The sequence below is a fragment of the Myxocyprinus asiaticus genome, chromosome 7, assembly GCF_019703515.2.
Source record: "Myxocyprinus asiaticus isolate MX2 ecotype Aquarium Trade chromosome 7, UBuf_Myxa_2, whole genome shotgun sequence".
NCBI classification, from domain to species: Eukaryota; Metazoa; Chordata; class Actinopteri; order Cypriniformes; family Catostomidae; genus Myxocyprinus; species Myxocyprinus asiaticus.
The window spans coordinates 18877361-18900787 of record NC_059350.1 but is presented as its reverse complement, the minus strand read 5'-3'; the positions used below and the strand labels follow the sequence as shown (position 1 = coordinate 18900787).

General features: G+C 36.2%; 3 protein-coding genes across 4 annotated transcripts in view; 1 reads left to right on the top strand and 2 right to left on the bottom strand.

Moving 5' to 3' along the window:
- tnip2 (TNFAIP3 interacting protein 2) lies at positions 1–5035 on the bottom strand. The gene is made up of 6 exons (XM_051702956.1): positions 4301–5035; positions 2700–2993; positions 2410–2499; positions 1963–2241; positions 1681–1797; positions 1–1463 (listed from the first exon to the last, which is right to left on the bottom strand). The coding sequence occupies exons 1-6, from the start codon at positions 4619–4621 to the stop codon at positions 1221–1223; spliced, it is 1344 nt and encodes a 447-aa protein (XP_051558916.1). The 5' UTR covers positions 4622–5035; the 3' UTR covers positions 1–1220.
- A 1849-nt stretch (positions 5036–6884) lies between these two features.
- The window catches only part of scpp1 (secretory calcium-binding phosphoprotein 1), a 25893-nt gene continuing 9350 nt past the window's right edge, over positions 6885–23427 (bottom strand). The window contains exons 1-9 of one of the 2 annotated variants that reach the window (XM_051703016.1): positions 10768–11054; positions 10595–10649; positions 10414–10461; positions 10264–10326; positions 10054–10083; positions 9914–9949; positions 9745–9783; positions 8793–8858; positions 6885–8716 (exon numbers count right to left, since the gene is read on the bottom strand). In XM_051703016.1, the coding sequence (XP_051558976.1) occupies positions 8222–8716; positions 8793–8858; positions 9745–9783; positions 9914–9949; positions 10054–10083; positions 10264–10326; positions 10414–10461; positions 10595–10648 (831 nt within the window). In that variant the 5' untranslated portion in view covers position 10649; positions 10768–11054 and the 3' untranslated portion in view covers positions 6885–8221. Of the gene's footprint in view, positions 8717–8792; positions 8859–9744; positions 9784–9913; positions 9950–10053; positions 10084–10263; positions 10327–10413; positions 10462–10594; positions 10650–10767; positions 11055–23427 lie in introns of those variants that run through there. The other variant, XM_051703017.1, reaches the window with a different exon arrangement.
- The window catches only part of LOC127443955 (SPARC-like protein 1), a 21867-nt gene continuing 19295 nt past the window's right edge, over positions 20856–23427 (top strand). The window contains exons 1-2 of the mRNA XM_051703044.1: positions 20856–20994; positions 21752–21807. Coding sequence (XP_051559004.1) covers positions 21754–21807 — 54 coding nt within the window. The 5' untranslated portion in view covers positions 20856–20994; positions 21752–21753. The remainder of the gene's footprint in view (positions 20995–21751; positions 21808–23427) is intronic.

Genomic DNA, 23427 nt, shown 5'->3' with positions numbered 1-23427 from the left:
TCTAGCAAATATGATTTTATTACAAAAATAAATCCTTTTGTTCTTATAACATTTAAATGTCTCAGTTTGATATTTCAGTGGTTCAAACCCCTTAAAACTGTTCAAATGCACTGCAATTGAAGGCCATTTTGTCAAACACAACAAAGATTTCTCGTCTCAGTTTACCAGGATGTAGGGAACTTCCTCTCATACTTAAAACTAGAATGTTTTCAACTGCAGAGAGGAGGGGGAGGGTACTTTTGACAAGTACCTTACAGTCAAAAGGTGCCTTGAAGTCTGAGAAAGCAATCACATGTTGAACCATTTAGCCTATTATTTGTAATAACATATTTATATCATGAAAAAAAAAATGGTCATGAATATGAAGAGATCAGATATCAACAGATTATTCATAGTGTGTGCTGCTCTGTTTTTCCTGGTAAAAAATTTAATTATTTGATGTTAATTCAAACCCAAGTCAAATAATAACAATATAACCAGCCTACAAATAACAAGAGAAAAAAATATATACAAACATTACATTACATTTTACATCTAGCACCATGACAATAAATTGTATAAATGATATTTTAAAGTCTACTAATAAAGAAGCTTATGTATTAAATATAATAGATATGTGCTTTTATCATTTGAATTTGGCAATAATTAAAACAGCAAAAAGTGCAAACCAGTTGATAAACCGAATACATATCAATGAGGTATATGATACCAATTTTATGATCCGTTTGGATTTTACACAGACCTGCCATACAGTATTAAGCAAAAATTTGATTTAACGCAAACAAAAGACTCTTAGACAAATTGTGACACCAAACAAATGGGGAAACTCACCAACTTATTAACCATACATGCTTGCCATTTTGATGTGAGCAGTCTGAGATTGAATACTTTAGCAATTATCATTAATTAACAAACAAACCATTTGAATTCAATGACAGCCATGTGATTAAGCCCTTGAACTAGGAATGACCAACCCTAAGTCATATCATGAGCACTGTGTCACAACCAAACTTAACATCAACCAAGTCGACAACCGAAAAGCCCAGCAAAAAGAAACGATGAAATGAAACAAAGCTTTTCCTCCGAATCCATCCTGTTTCAACATGCCTCTGCCTTCATCAACACCCTTTCTGCCACACACTCCGTAGTCAGTGAGTTTGTAGTGATTCAGTCCTCAGTGCTTGTTGTGCCCTGTGAAAAGTCAGTGAGGTGTCAGAGACTCACAGCTTGGCACACTCGTCCCAGTGGTTTAGGTATTCGGTCACGTGTTCGTCATCGTACGTAGTAAGACAACGAGGGCACTGCAGTTCAGCGGCTCCCTGCGGTGCCGAGTTACTGATAGTTCTTTTTGAGCTTGTTTCTGGGGGACTGTTCCTTAGAGGTTCGGAGGTGTCGGTCTGTCGGTGGGGAGCTTTTTTTAAGCCCATGTGGAGTCGTCGTGAGGAAGAAGCTTCTTGGACGCTCTGTGGGACAAAGAAACAATGCACGTTATTAAAAGACTGGTTTAGTCGTAGTAAATAATACTTTTTTACTTGAATAGAACCAGTTAATTTAGATTATATTTTTTAACGTTACCTGACAAAACATTTTTTACAGTGTGTGCTACTGGAGTTGTAGTCGCTGCAATGATTCGAGAAACTCACAATGGTTGAGTTATTTAGTAGAAATATGCAGACTTGCCTGTGTGCGTATTTGCAGCTGGAGTCGCCCAACTTGGTCTTGAAGGACCAGAATTTTTCCTTGAGCTCTCTCTCTGTCTGCTCTCTCCGATTTAAAGTCCTCAATATACGCCAGAACCTGTGAGAGAGCAAACAATTATGGCATTTGGTTAATGTGCAGAAAGGCAAACAAAAATACATCTCATCTTTATTGTAATGAAAATACAATAACTTCCTGTTTAAATGAATTACGAGTTCAGCTGGTTGGTGCATCAAAAAGTGCATGTGGAAAACTGATAAAGACCTGTTGCTCAAGCATCTGAATGCGCTCCTGGTCTCTTCTTGAATTGTCGTCCCTCTCTCTGCTGAGTCTCTCACATTCAATCATCTTCTCCTCCATGAGGCCATTTAGTTGTGCTATCTCCTGCTGGATCAGAGCCGCACTGCCCGCTGTTGGAGTCTGGGTCATGGTGGGACCTGCAGATGCCAGGCCATTGGATTCTTTCAACTTCTGACACAACCCCCTCACATACTCCTCTCTACTGGAGTCATACTTCTGCCACTTTGAGTTTAAACTTTCCACCTGAGAAGAATGGAATTAAAATGTGAAGCAGAATATGAGAGGGCATTTTCCAAGTTCCACTTTTTGTTACTTTGCGTAAAAGCTACAGAGTAACTTTTTCTGTGTATGACACAGGTACAACAATTGTCAGTTGGTGATCAAATAACAATTCCATCATGTGGTCCTTACATATGCAACTCTCTTTTTTAGCTGGTCGTTCTCCTCTTGTAACTTGCTGATAATGACATTTAGATGGGAAACCTCTGAGGAATCTGTTGTCTGGTGAAGATACAAAAAGAGCAAGGTCAAACATAATTGTAAAAAATCAATTGCTAAGTGTATACATGGTGATCCTGGTGTGCGTCGTATCTGTCGATTTATACTGTTCCATTCCAAACAGTGCAGTTAAATTTAGAGTTTGGGTGCTGGAAGGTAGCTTTCAATAGCGAAAATGGGTATGTTGCATTTCCCTGACGCACCTCATGAACCTGAGCTCTCTGATCCGTCGTGACAGTCTTGCTTTTCTCTTTCTCCAACCGATTCAAAAGCTCCTGGCACACCTGTACTGTGGCCCCCAGCTGGGCCCTCAACTGCGTGGCTTCTTCAGCAAGAGAGTTGCAGAGGACTGCCCTGGTGGCCTGTGCCCTGTCCCTGTCAGCCAGGGTGGAGCGCAGTAGCTGGATCTCCCTCTCCTTCTCCTGTTCGGGTCTCTTCCTGATCATCTCCAGCTCTTGACCCTTCTCCTTTAACTTTTCTTGCAATCTCTGGATCTCCTAGAATAAGCGAACAGTCAGGTTAGACTCACAGCACTCTAGAGAAAGACTCCTTCATGGCCATTTCCCCACAGTTCAGGCGAACGAGGGCAACAAATGTAGTGTAGTTTCATCAGCGTTCAATACTAAAGCATCCATGTATGAATGACCCATCATTTACTTACAATGGAAAAAAGACAGTAAACTAAAGTATTTTACAAATAATATAAACTTTACAATGCTTTGGGGGCCTTTCACACCAAACTTGTGTTTGCATCTCTACAAGCTGTTGTTTTTCTATGTAAATGCTATAGACCTTATGCTTCCTTCATGTGCTATCAGAATTATCCTACTTCCCACTTCTGAAGTGGTAATTACTAGTACAAAATTACTATGACTATGATTAGCGCTAACAATTAGCTGTATTTAGAAAAATGAAAAGTCATTCACTAGAGAAACTGTACTCTTCCGTACTTTCTGTTGAAAGTTTACTCTTCCCATCTCAGAAACTATGGTATCAACATTATCTCTGAGTTTCCCAGTCATAATTACAACATGAAGGGTCATACATGTGCAACATTCTAGTGGGGAAACTCATATTTACGATAATTCCGATAGCACATGAAGGCAGCAGCGCCATCTTTGATTTTTGACAGGAATGAACAGGAGGCTGTGCGGGATAGACGTAAAGTCTCAATGGGTTGTACCGTTGTTTAAAGTGTTTTCGGATGGTTCCGCTGACGAGACATCATAAACACATATTTTCAAGAAATTTCAGTAGACAAAAAACTCCAGATAACATTAGTTGTGGAAAGCTTAACACAGTGCATGTTATTAAATAGATGGTAAGTCTGTCCCACGCAGCCTCATTTTCATTCCCGTCAAAAATCAAAGATGGCGCTACTGTGCATAGTCTATTTACGGACGTCTTTGACCGTTACGGCGCGTCTTGTTTTATTTATTAATTTATTATATAGATTATATACATAGTTGCGTATCACGCAGGAGCCATGTCAAGTTGAAAAGAATATCAACTTTTTAAAACGCGTCTCGAGATGCTCTATTCGTGTCGCTGCGTCGTTTTTTTTTAGGGCAAGGACGTGTTCGATGTTAACGACCACTTTAAAAACAACGTTAACGGTTACAGACGCGACTCGAGCCACTTGCGTTGTTCCATAAATTGCGCTGCGTTTAGCTCTTCGTTTAACAGTCAGAACACTGCGTGATGTAGATAAATTGTGCTGGAAAAAAGACAATTAACAGATGGTGTGTTGGTTAGATGACTGCAGAGGAGTAGGAAAAGAAAATCACAAAATGATTTTACTTACTGTGTTACTGGTTTCCTGTTTCTGGGCAGCGTCCGCCTGTGAATCCTTGAGTTTTTGCTTTAATTTGCAAATTTCCTTACACAAACTCTCGATGAGAGATTTCGACGGTCCAACAATATACGGTTCTTCTCCATCTATAACCACAGTTTTCTCATACTTTGCCAGTCTTGCCCTCAAATCGGCAATAATTCCATCTTTGGAGGAAACAATCTGATTTAAATGAGTAATTTCTTGTTGTGTTTCGTGATAAAATGTGTTGAGTGTAGAGCAGCTGCGTAACTTCGCCCTCAGCGCCTCGTTCTCCCGCTTTATCTCATCCATACCGAATAATCCGCTTTTGCGTTAAAACAAAAAACACAACCGCCGCACATAAAGTACTATTTTCCCATAAGTTGTAAAAAGGTTTGAGTGTCAACACATGCGTCTGCCGTACACTAAAGACGTAGAGCTTCAGCCTATGTGACAGCCACACTCAATTCGAAATTATTTTATGAAGAGGGGATTTCCTCGAGGGGACTTCCCCCATCTCAAATAGGGTATATTTTCCCACGTACTCCACATAAATGTCGAAAAATAGTTTAGAGCCCCTTTTTTGGCATCATCTATTACTATTAATTGTCGAGTAATGTGTGTTTTAGCTGTCATTTTACATACTTGATAGTTCTGTCTCCCTTCCTCTACACTGCCAGTGACGCGACGCGACAAACAAGAACGCACCCATTAAAATCAAAGAAGCTGTCGCTTCTCGCTGGTTTTCAGTGTAAATGCACACACGTCAGTCAAAATTATTACTCTATTCATATGTCTGTCTGTAGAGCATGTAAACAGAGCAACTGTTGAACTTGGCTCACTGGCATTATTAGCAAGGTTTATAGATAGTCTACAGGCATGTGTTAAGAAAATAACGCCCAAATCTGAAAAGTAAAGGCGTTTTATAGCTTTTAAGATGTTGCTTAATTTATTTATTTAGTTTTTGTCATCATACTGTAACATTTTATGTTACCATGTGGTTAGCTGCTGCAATGACTACTTTAAAGGTGTCTGTAAATTAAGAAAAATGCATAATAAATAAATAAATAAATAAATAAATACATACATATACATACATACATACATACAATACAATACAATACAATACAAAAACAGGAAAATCTATCATATTAAATTCTTTCTTCTTTCTTTACCCCATATACTGTATGCTGCTTTACACGTGATACACTGAAGTCTATATAATGAATTCCATTGCTTTAGCTAGCAGCTGTATCACCCTGTGGCTCTTTCCTGGTTGCCTATTAAAGCTAAGCAGGGGTGGTCATGGCCAGTACACGGATGGGAAACCTCTTGAAGAGAACTGTGGTTGCTGCAGGAAGAGGTGTTAGGGAGGCCAGCAGGGGGTGCTCACCCTGCAGTCTGTGTGGGTCATAACGCCCTAGTCTATTGACAGAGCCACTATACTGTAAAAAAAAAAAAAAGCGCCACCTTTTGGATGAGATGTTAAACTGATGTCCTGACTCTCTGGTCATTAAAAATCCCAGGGCACTTCTCGTAAAGAGAAGGGGTGTACCACGGTGTTCTGGAGAAATTCCCCCCATTGGCCCTTATCTATCATGGCCTCCTAATATTCCCCATCCCTGAATTGGCTACATCACTCTACTCTCCTCTCCACCAAAAGCTGGTGTGTGATGAGCGTACCGTACTGGCGCAATATGGCTGCCGTCACATCATCCAGGTGGATGCTGCACACTGGTGGTTGTTGAGGAGATTCCCTCTACTCTATGTAGAGTGCTTTGAGTGTCTAGAAAAGCACTATATAAATGTAAGTAATTATTATTAAAGTTTTCATCTCAGACCATCTCTTCTTGTTATTGTCTATTAGAGATACCTTTCATTGTTTTATACAATTTCCATAATAGCCACATAATGCCATGTCATTATCTTAGATCACATTATGTCGATTGTCTAGACAATGAATGCCAGTGGTGCCTTCTTTGTTAAATGAAGATTGCACCATAAAACAGTCATTTTAATTATACAGTAATTAACAAACTTACGTCTAAACCCTCATTCTTAGTGTAAGGTGTCTTTATCCCTCTGCCAAAAACAGCACATATGAAACAGCAGAAAGTCCCGCTCAGCATGCAATGTTTATGTGAGTTTATGATGTTCTGCACAGGGAAACTCCACCACTTTTCTCTAAAGTTTGCCACCATCTTGTGGTATCAGATCAGCAATGACATGGGTTTGATAGAAATGGTGTGCTTACTGTACAAGCCAATTATAAACATATTGCCATGTCCCACCCATGGTGTGGTGTGCACCATCTAAAACTATTTTAAACAACATTTTAAATATTTTATAATAATTATGCCTGCAGCTTCATTAATTAAGAGACTTCAAAGAATATGTGTACTCTTAAAAATGCATTTGTCACTGTAGGACCATTTAAAACTAGTGAATAAAAAGGTGATTAAAAATGTAATTAACATACATATACATTTTAGCAAAAAAATCTTGACGTCGGAAAAAATAAAATAAAACGTCAATCAACACTTCATGCAGTGATTATGCAATACTCTTTAAAATCAGCTCACTGTTAAAAAGTGCTTTTGCATAGCCTGCTGTTATTTAACTACTATTTCAGCCTTTTATGCATGCTTTTGTGTAGACATGCTTCTACAAAGGTATCAATTCTATCTGTGAAATTATAGGCAAAAAAACTGCTAATTACTCTTCTGTTGCAAACTTGCAATAGCAGGGCTTTCCCATCATTTTAGAAACGTGATCTTAGGAACACACAGTACGTTTTAGCGCTACGAATGCTATGTGAACACATTGGGAAAAACAGTACTCATGCAGCCCATTGCTTCTTTATTTACTTTATTTGAAAATGGTTTACACCAACATTATAAATAACTGACCACAAAATCTATAAATACAAATACTGCACACAATACCAGGCTTAAGAATCAACATGATAAAAAGCATAGTATACAAAAAAAAATCTGTTCAGTATGAAATAAAATAAATGTTTTATAGAGTACAGTATATTTTAAAGACATGTGCTGGGTTCAATACAAGTTAAGCTCAATCAACAGCATTTGTGATATAATGTTGATTACCAAAAAAAAAAAAAAAAAGAAATTCTTTAAAATAATTTCTTTAAAAAAAAAAAGCAAAGATCGAGATTACAGTGAGGCACTTGCAATGGAAGTGATTGGGGCCAATTATTGGAGAATTTAAAAGGCAGAAATGTGATGCATATAATTTTATAAAAGCATTTAAATTAATTCTTCTGTTAAAACGTGTGTATTATTTGAGCTGTAAAGTTGTTTAAATCATAAATTTTACATCTGTTTTAGGGTTTACATTGTAACGTCATCATGGCAACTAAGTTGTAAAACTGGCTATAACTTTACATAGAAAATGTTAGTAAGTGATATTATCACACTAAAATCAAGTTAACACACATATTATTTGCAGCTTGTGGATGTACTTTTGAAACAGTGAGTATTTTAATGCTTTTGACTGGCCCCATTCACTTCCATTGTAAGTGCCTCTCTGTAACCTCGATTTTTGCTTCTTTATTTTGTGGTAATCAACACTGTGCTACAAATGCTGTCAATCGAGCTTAACTTGTATTGTAAATACATGTAAATATTCCTGAAAGTTGATAAAGATGTAGACTGAGGTAATTTAAAGCTAAAATACTTTAGTGTGTGTGTGTGTATATATATATATATACACACACACTATAGTACTCTAGGCTATATTGACCTGTTTATATTAGAATAGCCAAAAATGTACTTAAATACCTGCCCTTTAATGTTTAAAAACACATTCCCATTCTAATATGTTCCTGGGATTTCCACTTGCAGATATCAGAGCATTGAGTCATATAAATGTATGTTTTTTAAACTGCTGCTAGGGCTCAGTTTCATCGGGCATTAGGAAACCATTGAAAGGGTCAGTGGCACCATCATCACCGATATCCTGGGGAAAGTTTTCCTCACTGTCACATCCTTTGCTGTCAGTCCCAGGTAGACACTCAGTTGAGTGACTGTTGTCATCCACTGCACTGTTACTGGTCTCATTGCTTTCACTGCTACTGCTGCTGCTGCTGCTGCTGCTATTGCTGGAACTAAATTCAGCACCATCAACAGTGAAACTGTGTTCAGTGCTTTCACTTGTGTTGGCACTGTTATCCTCTTCCTTGGTGCCATTGCTGCTCAGAGCAACCGTTTCCTGGCTCTCACTTGATTCACTGCTTTCACTTTTCTTTGATACAGCACTAGTAGACTTGTCTGTGTTGTCAGTGGATTGTACATCATCCGTTTGGTCATCCTCATCTAGTTGACTGGTTGCTGGCACTTTGCTGGTGTAGTTTGCATGGACCCATTTGAGAGTGTATATCCAGCCCTGTATGAATTTATCATATGCATATTAGTCGTTATTCCTGAGATACATTGCTGTATGCACTTTTGTTGTTCCTTACCCTACGAAATTTTTCTTTACTGCTTTGAGTGTTATCTGATGTCACTGCAGTCTCACTTATTCCAGTCTATAGGTAAAGATAATAACAGAACAAATACACTGTAAAAATAGGATACTTGTTACCTCAAGGAGCTATTTCTACATTATTTAACCCTTAAAATTAGTTTTGTTTATGTAACCTACAGTAATACAGTCAGATTGATATAATAATTTTAAATAATATTTTTCGACGTGGATAAAATTGAGATGTTACCACGTAAAGCACATTTTGTTAATTTAACTTTTTTTTTCAGTGTATACTGAACATATACAGATAACATAAAAAATTGGCTTCATTTGGTAACAATAATATACAACCATATATTTAATAAACATACACTCACATAGCACTTTATTAGGAACAATATTTGTTTTTTGCACCATTCTGAGTAAACTCTAGAGACTGTTGTGTGTGAAAATCCCAGGAGATCAGCAGTTACAGAAGCACTCAAACCAGCCCGTCTGGCACCAACAATCATGACACAATCATTCCACGGTCACTGAGATCAAATTTTTTTTTTTCCACATTCTGATGGTTGATGTGAACATTAACTGAAGCTCCTGACCCATATCTGCATGATTTTATGCACTGCTGCCACATGATTGGCTGATTAGATAATTGCATGAATAAGTAGCTGTACAGGTGTTCCTCATAAAGTGCTCAGTGAGTGTATGTATGTATAAATATTATTAAATATAACCATAAAGCTGGGGTTTTTTTAAGTATGAAAAATAATAATTATGGCTGAATCAACATGACTACATTAGGTTGCACCATCAAAAATAATTTTTAAGGATCAGATCAGATATGAGCTGCACATTTTCACTTTTTAAGTATAGGGAAAAAAAAATCTCTGAAATATATAGGCTTGATGTAGCATGTATTTTGTTATATATTAGGGGTAAAAACTTACCAGACTTTCTACAGAGTGCCTTTGGTTCTCTTTAGGGATCTTGAATCAGAGAAATATATATATATATATAAAATATGGTACAACATTTTCAGTTAGATTCACCTGTTCTGTGATTTTGCAAATTTGTGAAAAGATAATATTTGAATGTAAACATTAATTGTTAGTTTACCAGTTCAGCTGATTCAGATTCAAGTGATTCTGAGCTCTATCAAGAAAATCAAAAAATAAAAGTGATTCCATGTCCTTATAAGTCCTTTTTTTAAAAATGTGTTCTAATAAGATTTGTTAAGTTCAAATGTTTCTACTTACATTGCTGTCAGATGTATTTTCCTTGGACTTCTGTTTTAAAAAAAAAGTACAGGTTTGAAATCATTTTGGCAAAGTGTAGTAGTTTCTGTATGAATACACTACGAAAACATGTACAGTATTTTGTTTTTTTTTCTGCCTCTAGATACACATCTAAGTTCATTTTTGCATACATGTGACATGGAATTTGACTGAGATTTCCTGAAAGCATACCTCTTTGGAAGGTTCCGAGGTATTGCTCTGTTCAGAAGATTCAGATATTGAGGAACTTTCTGACTGTGGAATATAAAAAGATCGTAAGAAAACTCTTAAAAGTTAATACAAACAGGTATTTATTGAAGTTAAAGTTAAGCTTAAACTTACAGAGTTGGATGCATGTTTAATCATCTCCATAGCCATTTTATGCAAGATCTACACAAGAAAATAACACAAGAAAGTCAGAAAAAGTCATTTCCTTTTTGTAATGCACAACAATATTCTGCAGATCACCACTGAACTGATTGTTATTTAAGTTTATTTAGGTTGTTCACTCTAGTATACTCACTGGATTAGCACAGACTGCTCCCAACAGGAACAGAATCAATATGGCAGGTTTCATTCTAAAATAAAGAAATTTGAGTTTAAGTGTATAAAATAGTGTTCAGAGTATTTTTTTTCTTAAGTTTTAACATTTCTGTTTCTAAATAAAAATGTATGGGCTAGGTTTGAAAACCTTACCTTTCTTTTCTCTCAGTGTAAAAATAAAGTCGAAGAAAGTAGAAGTAATCCACTAAATGAACAGAGAGTACTGTGTTTATAGTTAAAGCTAAAGGCTGGATTTAATGGTACGGTATGTCTGGAGAACGAGCTATTTATCAACCTGACTCTTCATTAAGGTAACAGCATCACTTCCTGCTCGCCAACACTCTACTCGTGCCTCCACACTCAGACGGCTGCGGGGGCATGTTAACTGAAGCGGGAATATAAACAAGAAAATAAGAGTGCCACACTAAGAATGTTTACAATATGCATTGACACACACTAGTGTGCACTAACCCGAACTTCCTCTCCTGTACGTGTCTATTTTAGGATGCTAAACTATAGGGTGTGTGGCCTCTAAATACTGAGTAAGAGTCTGTCTGATCCCACACTGGGACAGGAAGTCCATATGAGAGCATTCCAATCTTCCGTTTTTCCCCAGTACACAAGCAGTATACATCTTATTACTGTAAAATATTATAGGTTTATAGCGGACAATCAACATATGCATATATATATATATTGTCTAAAACAAGCAATGTTGTACTGATATTTTTGTATAACATTCTATTCCTACATAAATATCCCTATACCAATGAATAATACCACAATTTCCTGTGCTCCATTTTTGGAGTGCTTATGTTTTTTTCTTTTTTCTTTTTGGTGTTGGTGGAGAGAGGAATATTTCCATTTTACAAACATTCCTCATAATCAGACTCGTAATCATCACAGCGTAGCCAAAAACGGCACACCAAGATGTTTACTGATAACTGAGTAGAGGAAATATAAAACAATGCACAGTGGTTAACGTGAATTTTCGGCTCTAGCAATTTAAAGTGGAATTTGCTTGAATTTATAATAAGATTTCCTGAGAAAGGGTGGATGTGGATACTTAGGGTAGATATGAGAAAGTTGAGTGAGAGAAAGGAGATCTGTGATCTGAGAGTTAGAAGCAATTCATATATACATAAAAAATAACACTTACACTGCATAGCCCTGCAAAGGCAAAATAAAATGTTTGTTTTGTTTTTTGTTTTTTTGTCAAAATTAAGTTAAGACCGAAATCCTGTCTCTTAGATTGTGATCTTTCCTATGGCTTTTGATCAACTATGATTCAGAGAAAAAAACTCAAAACACTTTAACCTCCTGAGACCCAAGCATGACTGCTGTATGCATTTTCCATTTCCTTTTTTGATTTGTTAACTAGTAGCACCTAATAAATATTGGAAAAAAAAAAAAAAAAATGTAGAGCAAATAGTTTTCCTAAAAATATATATCCTCATATGTGGACAGTGGGACTAAGTTGTGAAATTTTAAATAACACCAAGCTATAGAAATTCAGATTTTTTAAACATCAAATTTAGACATCACATAGGTCACATAAACTACAACACATAGAGACTGTATCACCTAGATATCACATAGAGACTGTGTCTGTTCCCCAAACTACCAAACACAAAACTTTCACTAAATAATTTAGACAATTTTTTATTAAGGTCAAACTTGAAAAAAAAAAAAAAAAAAAAAAAAAACAACATTTTGAAGATAAACATCATATAAAGGTAGGGCTACTAAACATTAGATCTCTTTCAACCAAAGCACTAATTGTAAATGATATTATTACAGATCATAGTTTGGATGCACTCTGTTTGACTGAAACCTGGCTTAAACCAGATGAATATATTAGTTTAAATGAATCTGCTCCCCCAGGTTATTGTTATAAACATGAGCCTTGTCTGAAGGGTCGAGGAGGAGGTGTTGCTACAGTTTATAGTGAAGTTTTTGGTGTTACTCAGAGGACAGGTTTAAGTCTTTTGAACTAATAATGCTTAATATGACACCGTCAGATATAAATAAAAAAAAAATCTCTGTCGTCTTTTGTGCTTGCTACTGTATATAGATCACCCGGGCCATACTCTGGTTTCCTTGGTGATTTTGCAAATTTTCTATCTGGTCTAGTAGTTAATGTAGATAGAGCTTTAATTGTTGGTGACTTCAACATTCACATAGATAATGAAAATGACACATTGAGATTAGCATTTATTGACAGTCTCAACTCTCTTGGAGTCAGACAAAATGTGACAGGACCAACTCATCGCCATAATCATACGCTAGATTTAATTCTGTCACATGGAGTTGATGTTGATACTATAGAAATTCTACCGCAGAGCGATGACATCTCAGATCATTACCTCGTCTTTTGTTTGCTGCGATCAGCTAATGTCACTCAATCTACACCACGCTATCATTCAGGTAGAACTATTCTTTCAACCACTAAAGATAGCTTCACTAATAATCTTCCAGAATAGTCTCACATACTCAGTAAACCAAAATGTCTAGAAGAACTTGATGAAATAACAGAAAATATAAATACAGTCTTCTCTAGCACTCGTGATAGTGTCGCCCTCCTTCGATTAAAGGAAATTAAAGAAAAAAGCCTCGCACCGTGGTACAATGATCACACTCATGCTCTCAAGAGAGCAGCTCAGAAAATGGAGCGCAAGTGGAAGAATACAAAATTAGAGGTATTTCGCGGTGCATGGAAGGATAGTGTCTGGAGCTACAGACAGGCACTAAAAGATGCCAGGTCAGCATATTTTAGCAAACTCATAGAAAATAACCACAACAATCCTAGGTGTTTATTCAGTACTGTGGATAAATTGGTTAGGAATAATGCATCGACTGAACCAGATATTCCGTCACAGCACAATAGTAATGACTTCATGAATTTCTTTACTGATAAAATGTAAATAATCAGAAATAAAATTGGGAATATGCAATCAACTGTCACAGCACCTCAGAAAACAGTATCTCATAATTTTGCTCACGAGTAACTTCAATCCTTCGCTGTCATAGTTCATGAAGAGCTAACAAAACTGATCAAAAAATCTAGTCACAACATATATGTTAGATCCAATACCAACTAAGCTCTTAAAAGAGGTATTCCCAATAATCTCAGAACCTCTTCTTAATATTATTAACTACTCGCTATCCTTAGGTCCAAAGAAACTTTAAAATGGCAGTTATCAAACTGCGTATTAACCTGTTACCTTGCGCCCCCACTTTGGTGAGGGACGGGGTAAATGACATACCCCAAATAAAAGGTTTATTGCTCATGAGTCCCTCTGATTACACACATAATCAAGGTATCTTTAGAAAGCTAACACTTGAGACTTTACTATGAAATCTTCAAAATGACTCAATCTGTTATTAACACAGAGATAAAGAAGTGCAAACACTTTTTTTGCAAAGTGCAAAAAAAAAATCATATTTCACACTTATTATGAAATAAATACACAGTGCTGTGGGATAGACACAACACAACAGGCTAAAGCCCTATGTCTTACCAAACTATGTTTCAAATTTGAAAGTGATTTTTGAATCTTTCCTTTGAAAATCAAATTACCAATGTTTGTAGAACAGCATTGTTTCACTTGAGAAATATTGCTAAATTACGACACATGCTCTCTGTTGCTGATGCCAAAAAAAAAAAATCATTAAAATAACTGGATTATTGTAATGCATTACTGGGAGGATGTCCAGCAAGTTCAATAAATAAACTTCAATTGGTTCAAAATGCAGCTGCCAGAGTGCTGACTAGAATCAAGAAATATGATCATATTATCCCAATTTTATCGGTTTTATATTGGCTACCTGTTAAATTTCATATTAATTTTAAAATTCTGTTAACTACATAGAAAGCTTTGAATGGTCTAGCTCCACAGTACTTAAGTGACCTTCTAACACGCTATATTCCGTCACGTTCATTATGATCACAAAATTCTGGCTAGTTAATAATTCCAAGAATATCAAAATCCACAAAAGGAGGTAGATCCTTTTCATATTTGGCTCCTAAATTATGGAATAGTCTCCCTAACAGTGTTCGGGTTGCAGACACACTCACTTAGTTTAAGTCTAGACTAAAGACATATCTATTTAGCCAGGCATACATCTAATTTATCCATCAACTCACAATTAGGCTGCTTTAGTTGGTCTGCCGGAGCCAGAAACATCCATCATGATCTATACTCTGCATAAAATTGAATGGAATCTATGCTAATATTATTCTATTTTTTTCCCATGTCTCAACAATTCATATCCCGAGGTTACCAGAGCCTACTAGATCCAGCTCTGTTCCTGTCGGACTCCACTGCTACGTGTCACTGAGAGATGACGACAAAATACAGCCGGTGCTAGCTAGACATCACTTCAGTTTTTTGGCTTCAGAGGATGAACTGATGCCAGCTCCAACTGTAAGACATCGGATACTTCATATTCCACTGCCTGAACCTTGGACTTGCCCTGCAGGTTGAACTGTGATGCATCTCATCATTTATCTCTTCCTGCATCACCTTTGTCTATTGATGGACTACACTCTTGAAATGGAATACACAGACTATCATTTAATTGCCAACAAAAGCCTTCATCAGCCAATTAACAAAGAACAATGCATCTATGTGAACTTCTGCAGTTAATCCAGGATGGACTTCAAAGACATTAGTCATTAATCTTAAAGATCTTAAAAAAATATTTTATTTGTATTTCTTTTTCTTTTTTTAAAACACTGGACCTTAACACTTACTTAGTTTACTAATCTTAAACCATGACTTATACTGCACATAAATAACTAATATTGGCATTATATTCATGTTGTTTAGCCAGAGGGGAACTGGCCCCTACAACGAGCCTGGTTTCTCCCAAAGTTATTTTTCTCCATTAATCAGCATCTTATGGAGTTTTGTGTTCCTTGCCACAGTCGCCTTCAGCTTGCTCACAGGGGTTCTAAATACAATTATTATTTTTATTTTTTTATTTTCTATACACATTTTACAATCATATTTAATCAAACTACACAATGATCTCTGTAAGACATTATAGATATTTCAGTTTCATTTTTTTTTTTTATGCATTGTTTACTCTAAAGCTGCTTTGAAATGATGTGTGTTGTGAAAAGCGCTATACAAATAAAAATGGCTTGACTTTATTATGTTTCCAGAAGTTTTGATATTCATGTTTTTGAGACATTACAGACATCACAGCTGATTTTCTGTAAAGCTGATTTGGAATACAAAAAACAAATAAAAATAGCACAAATAAAAATGATTGTTAACACTTTCTATGAAGCCCATATTTATAGTGCATTGTAAAGGCATTATTATGCACTAGTAATGTCTCATAATACAACTTATAATATGTTATAAATTCTCATAAATAATTGTAACCACAATTATAATACATTATAATAACAACCTATTTATACCTTAGAGTATAATGCATTATAACACAAGCAATATTTAATTTTATCTGCAGAAATTGTAATGTATTGTATATATTTGTAATATATATATATATATATATATATATATATATATATATATATATATATATATATATATATATATATAGTTTAAGTCAGAAGTTTACATACACCTTAGCCAAATACATTTAAACTCCCTGTCTTAGGTCAGTTAGGATCACTAATTTATTTTAAGAATGTGAAATGTCAGAATAATAGACATAATTATTTATTTCAGCTTTTATTTCTTTCATCACATATCCAGTGGGTCAGAAGTTTACACACAATTTGTAAGTATTTGGTAGCATTGCCTTTAAATTGTTTAACTTGCGTCAAACGTTTTGGGTAGCTTTCCACAAGCTTCTCACAATAAGTTGCTGGAATTTTGGCCCATTCCTCCAAACAGAACTTGTGTAACTGAGTCAGGTTTGTAGGACTCCTTGCTCACGCATGCTTTTTCAGTTCTGCCCACAAATGTTCTATCAGACTGAGGTCAGGGCTTTGTGACGGCCACTCCAATACCTTGAATTTGATGTCCTTAAGCCATTTTGCCACAACTTTGGAGGTATGCTTGTGGTCATTGTCCATTTGGAAGACCCATTTGCGACCAAGCTTTAACTTCATGGCTGATGTCTTGAGATGTTGTTTCAATATATACACATAATTTTCCTTCCTCATGATTCCATCTATTTTGTGAAATGCATCAGTCCCTCCTGCAGCAAAGCACCCCCACAATATGATGCTGCCACCCCCATGCTTCACAGTTGGGATGGTGTTCTTCGGCTTGCAAGCTTCACCCTTTTTCCTCCAAACATAACGATGGTCATTATGGCCAAAAAGTTAAATTTTTGTTTCATCAGAACAGAAGAAATTTCTCCAAAAAGTAAGATCTTTGTTCCCATGTGCACTTGCAAACTGTAGTCTGGCTTTTTTATGGCAGTTGTGGAGCATTGGCTTCTTCCTTGCTGAGCAGCCTTTCAGGTTATGTCGATATAGGACTAGTTTTCCTGTGGATATACATACTTGTCTGCCTGTTTCCTCCAGTATCTTCACAAGGTCCTTTGCTGTTGTTCTGGGATTGATTTGCACTTTTTGCACCAAACTATGTTCATCTCTACGAGATAGAATGTGTCTCCTTCCTGAGCAGTATGATGGCTGCGTGGTCCCATGGTGTTTATACTTGCATACTATTGTTTGTAAAGATGAACATGGTACCTTCAGGCGTTTGGAAATTGCTTCCAAGGATGAACCAGACTTGTGGAGGTCCACATTTTTTTTTCTTAGGTCTTGGCTGATTTCTTTTGATTTTCCCATGATGTCAAGCAAAGAGGCACTGAGTTTGAAGGTAGGCCTTAAAATACATCCACAGGTACACCTCCAATTCAGTACACCTCCTATCAGAAGTTAATTGTCTAATTGTCTAAAGGCTTGACATCATTTTCTGGAATTTTCCAAGCTGCTTAAAGGCACAATTAACTTAGTGTATGTAAACTTCTGACCCACTGGAATTGTGATATAGTCAATTAAAAGTGAAACAATTTGTCTGTAAACAATTGTTGGAAAAATGACTCGAGTCATGCACAAAGTAGTTGTCCTAATCGACTTGCCAAAACTATAGTTTGCTAATATTAAATCTGTGGAATGGTTAAAAAAAAGAGATTTAATGACTTCAGACTAAGTGTATGTAAACTTCTGACTTCAACTGTACACATATACATATATATATATATATATATATATATATATATATACACACACAACAGTTAGTTCCGGTCCTCGAATCTGATTGGACAAGAGACATTCCATGAGTGCTGATGGTCTCACACCATCAGCACTCAGATGTTTCACTGTGTGTATCACTCCGCTTGTGTTCGTGCCATTCTAAACTAAAGTGTAAGAGCAGTGCTGATGTGTTAAAAGCCATCTCTCTCTTTACATTTAATTTTGTGATATTACATATTTTAGCCAGCAGGTGGAGGCAAAAGACAATTTTTGTGTGTAAAATGAGCCAGTTGGTGACGTGAAGTGAGTCAGTGTCACTCAGTGATTCTATTCAACAGCACTCTGTGATCGCTCTTATTACTACTACATTACTAAAGCTAGGAAATAGCTTTAAACAGCTTTAAACTAACAACTTCAGCATTAAGCTGAGAGACACAACAGACTGATTAATTACTCAAACTCAAGGCGCTTACCTCTTAGCGGAGTTTCCACACTGGACAGGACAAAATGGCAGAAGAGATTGCGGTTTCTATAGTAAAAAAATTTGCGCACTGGCTACCGTGAAACATAGAGGAATACCCCCACTTGGACGGCTATTTTTCCACTGAGAAAATAGGATGCATTTCACCAAAATGGCATTATCTTCAGAAAGCTGACTAACAGACTACAGCATCATCAACAGGTGATCGCACATGCTCCATCCCTCTCTCTCACTCACTCTCTCTCTCTCTCACACACACACACACACACACACACACACACACACACACACACACACACACACACACACACACAAACACATCCTTGTTTCTCCAATAAAATGTTAGAAACAGCCCAAGCTGTGATACTAGTAGTTCTAAAGTGATGTTTTTGAGGGGCTTGGACGCATCATTTGGTTTGAACCAGCAATGGCAGATTCTGATCCGTCGCATAAGAAAGTAGTTTCATGCATAAATGCAGTTTTTGCGACCGTACTCAGTTTTTCCTAATTTTTAACAATTTACTTGTTCATTGAACTGTTGTGAATGCGCAATATCACATGAGCAAGAGTGCTATATGGCCCTAAATCAGCACTGCTGTGATTCGGCCACAAAAAAGTATACCTATTTTATATATATATATATATAAATATATATAATAGGTATACTTTAAGTAAAGTGACAAAAGCAATGTCTTATAAACATCCAGAAGATGTTTTTTAGTGCTTAAATGACATTACAAGTCATGCTGGAAGTTATATTCAGTAAACAAATACTTGTAAAGCTACAAGGTTAAAATATATCAGAAACTATTTAATGTTAATCACACATGTAGCTAATCTTCTTGGGTTTAAAAACACCCAAGAATAATAAAAAAATAAAAAAAAAATTCATTATTATGGGCTTCATAGAAAGTGTTACCAAATTATTTGACTTGATTTTACTTTTGCATTACAATGTTTTTTTCTGCATTGGCAACAAAATCTCAATGATTAATATTCAAACCAGTTGCACCGCCCTAAGGATGGCTCTGTCTCCATCTGTCAATGATGTTTAGTGGTTCAAACATCATCTGCAGCCTGAAACTGCACTTTTGATCTGAAGTTTGAATTGAATGCACTTGGCTTCATAGGAAAGCTATAGGATGCTCCCTTGCTCCCTATTAGTGAATGACTTAACCTCCAGTGTGCTGTCTGTCTGCACTGGTCTCAGGACAGTTCGAAATGCATTTTATTTTCACCCTAACTCCATATAAAGCCTCTGAAAGCAACATTTTTTTTCTCAATGTGAAAATGCACAGTAAAAATACAATTTCTAATGAAAACTTAGTGCTATTGTCCACAATAGTGTACACTGTGTTAATAAGTGTGGTGTTTCGTGATAAATTGCTCAAATTTTTTAAATTGCATATCGGATGAAACTAGAGACTCTAATCTTTTGAGTCAAACAGGTTTCAATGTAATGTAATTAGGTTTCTTACCAGATGTAGTTATGGTTTTCCCAAAGACAAACTCCGCTGTGATTGCTGCCATGTTGTTTTGTCACATGACTCTATACGTCGAAAGTTTAACCCTTTACTGACAGACCAGAGTGTCCTGAACTGAGATCAGCTGGTTTAAATTAAATGAAATTATGCGTTGCATATAGCGAAGCCAAAATACAATGTCCACGCATGTGGACGCAGGGTCACACAAGGTTAAAGCCATTTTCTCAGTTTCAGTGTGGGCATAGTTACTGTATTTTGTCTTTGTAGGGCAATGGACTTTTATCCACCATCTGTCAGGGATCAGGGAAGTGCTTGGGAATAGTTGTGTTTTAAAGAGAACAGATTTCTTGATATTGGAATTTCCAACTAGTTCAGGGCTAGGGAATCATCAGTAATGTTTGAGTTTGATTTCCAGAATAGTTCAGATTGATTTCAAGTTATTTAAGACTGATTTAGAGCATGCTAGGCTGATTTCTGGAGTACAGTGTGACTGAGCAAGCATTCAAGGTTTTAAATGTCTGAAGTAATCTAATAACATTTGATCAGAAAAAAATATTAAGATAAATATTTGTATTTTGATAAGCTGCTGATGCTCAGTGACAACAGAAATAGGTGGAACACTGCACAATTCAACAATTCAAAATCCAAACCAATCATTATCAAAATAATGTGATGACAGGGTGAACAGGTGAGCAGGTTGGCAAAGATACATAGTTAAATAAGAAGTGAGCACCATCTAGAGGTGGCTTTAAATACCTGCTGTTAGTTTTAATTGTCTGTCAATGTCTGTCAAAAATCTGCCATGCTGGAATAAAGGACAAAGTATGGTCTCTCCCCCCCAAACAAAATGCAAATGTATATATATATATATATATATATATATATATATATATATATATATATATATATATATATATATATATATATATATATATATTTATTTATTTATTTATTTATTTTTTTTCCCTTAATGTTTAAGCTAGGTAAAATTGCTGCAGTGTCATTCTGCATAGTTATGATCCTCATCCCATCCCCACTATAGCTTCAGTTGGTTATTTCTCTTTGTGTGCCCCATTCCAGACGAAGGGCATCTGATGTACTTCAGTTGCTGAGAGGGAGGCATTAGGGAGTGAGAGGTGCTTTGACTGACTGCCTCTCGGTGACTCTCTGCCACTGGACATTTAAAGATTCCTCCCCTTTTCATTTGCAACTTCACAGCTCAGGTAAGTCTCAATATTTATTCCAATGCATAGTTAATTGAGATAATTGGATGATTGTTCTAGGATTTGTTTACATTACTTACAGAATAATAATTTAATGCAATGCTGATAATAATGATCATGAATAATAATGATCAATGAAAATTCGTTTTCATTTGTTTTGCTTTTTCTAATTGCTGGAAATTTAAAAATGTGGAATTCAATAAAATAATTAAAAAAAATTTGTCATTATCATCTTCAGTCATGGAATATCTTCATGTCTGGGCACCTCAGCAAAAGAGCCAATGTCCACATCAACAAGGCTTATAAAGGGTATTTTGTCTCTGTGCAGGAGGCAAAAAAATTGTGTACTTAGTCAACTCTTTTTCCAGTCTGGTACGCTCTGATGTTTGCTTTGCACCTCCGGATTTTGAATGTGACTTTTGAGTGGGACTCATCTCTCAGGCCCTGTTGCCATGACAACTGAGGCAGCTGATTTGTTCTGGGGTGTCATGGCAGAAGTATGTCCAGCATACAAATGGAGAACTCTGAACTCTCAGTGAGAATGGCTTGTAAGGCAGTAAAGCAGAATTTTTTTAGACAGTAAGAATATGGAAGAAAAGATGGCATCTTCATGGATTGAGACTGTTTTAGATTTTCAGTGAATTAGATGTTTTAAGACAGAACAAATATGATGCTTGTGACATCCTGAGAATTATGTCAAATATGTACATTTCTGATTCATATTGAAATTTTTTTTTTGTTGTTGATCTTTTTCTAGAAATGAAGAAACACCTGATTCTATTCTGCCTTTTGGCCACAGCACTGGCTGCAAATGTAAGTAAAATATACAAACATTCAGAAATGTTTTTATAAGTCAAGTAAAGTTTTTTTGTATAGTGCTTTTCACAATACTCATCATTTCAAAGCAGCTTTAAAGGAAATTATGCTGTAATGTCTGGATATCTTAAATGTCTTAAAGTCCTCAATTGAGCAGTTTCATTCAAAAACGCTATTGAAAATCATCCCTTAAAATTATTTCATACAAAAGCCACAACATCAAGTCAAAAGTCAAAGTAAATCAGGCCAAACACCAACACAAAAGACATGTCTAAGAACATATTCCAAAAGAACTAGCATTAAGAAAGATGTATACCAGGAATTCAAAAAGTGTCCTTCAACTTTTATACTGGACCAAATAAATCTAAAGCTACCAGAAATCCGGAATACAGAGGAATCTGGAAACTGTTTAAGCACACAAGAAATCTGAGTTGAAACCTATTGTAACATGTGATGTCTGGATTAATCAGTCTAATGATCCATTAAAAAATAGGGTTAACTTTATCAACATTTTCAAGGAGTGGTTAGTTTCAAGGAATGTCACCTGCCCACTCTGTCTGTCAGCTTGTAACTTCTGAAGTATCAAGCCAAATGGAATCCACCTTTCAGGTTGCTCTCATCCATGGCTCCACTCCAGAAATACCAAGTATACACTAGATAGGTGTATACCAATTGATAATAGAGTTCTGTGCATATGCAGCCAGATAATATTATAATGCCAATTCTCCAACTCCTGTTAACTTCTTTGAAATGTTAGACATATTCCACTTTCTTGGTGTAAACTTTTGTTTTGCCAATGATATTTAGCTGACAGACAAAGCAACTCACAAAAGATAAGGAACTCACAAGCTTAGCAGTTAATAAAATGCTTCCCATACCTGAGCATGTGAGCAAAGCGGAGCGGTAACCCGCTCCATGTGTGTGCGCTCCACTCAACCGCTCATGGCCCAAACAGATGCTCTGCTCAAGTACTGCACATGCTCACCGGTAAAAAAGCATTTGCTCAAATCCCGCTCCGACATTAAATTTCTCTGTAGTATACTTGGTTCCAAGCACGTACACAGAGGGTCGCTATACAGTGGCCCGAGCAATTGCCCCTTTGACCACATGGGCTGAGGTGCCCCTGTGAAATATAGACTATAGGCCAACATTTATTAAATTATCAAATGCTTAGTAATGTACACGTCTGAAATTATGTGATTGTCTTGCTGTGTTTTAGTACCCTATATAAATTCTTGCTGTTTATTTTGGACTGGTTTACAATGGCTGTTAAATAATCGGGTCTACCAGACCTTCGTTATCATTTGTAATAGGTCAAATATTTCTCTGTTAGCACATATGTCATTGAACATCTTCAAAATAATGCCATAACATTTGTTTTCAGATCTAATTACCTTTATTTACTTTAAACAAGTCATCAAACATGCCTCTGCAAGTGATAAAACATATGTGTGTTGGCACGGAAACTCGCATTTGCGCAAATTTGCGCTTTTCAGTTTAAACTGGATCTGAGTGATACAACCGACCAGAAAACCACAATCTTTCAACTTTAAAGTTTGTTTGGGTCATTTATGGCAATGATGAAAACATGGATTGGTACCAGGAAAAATATTGCAG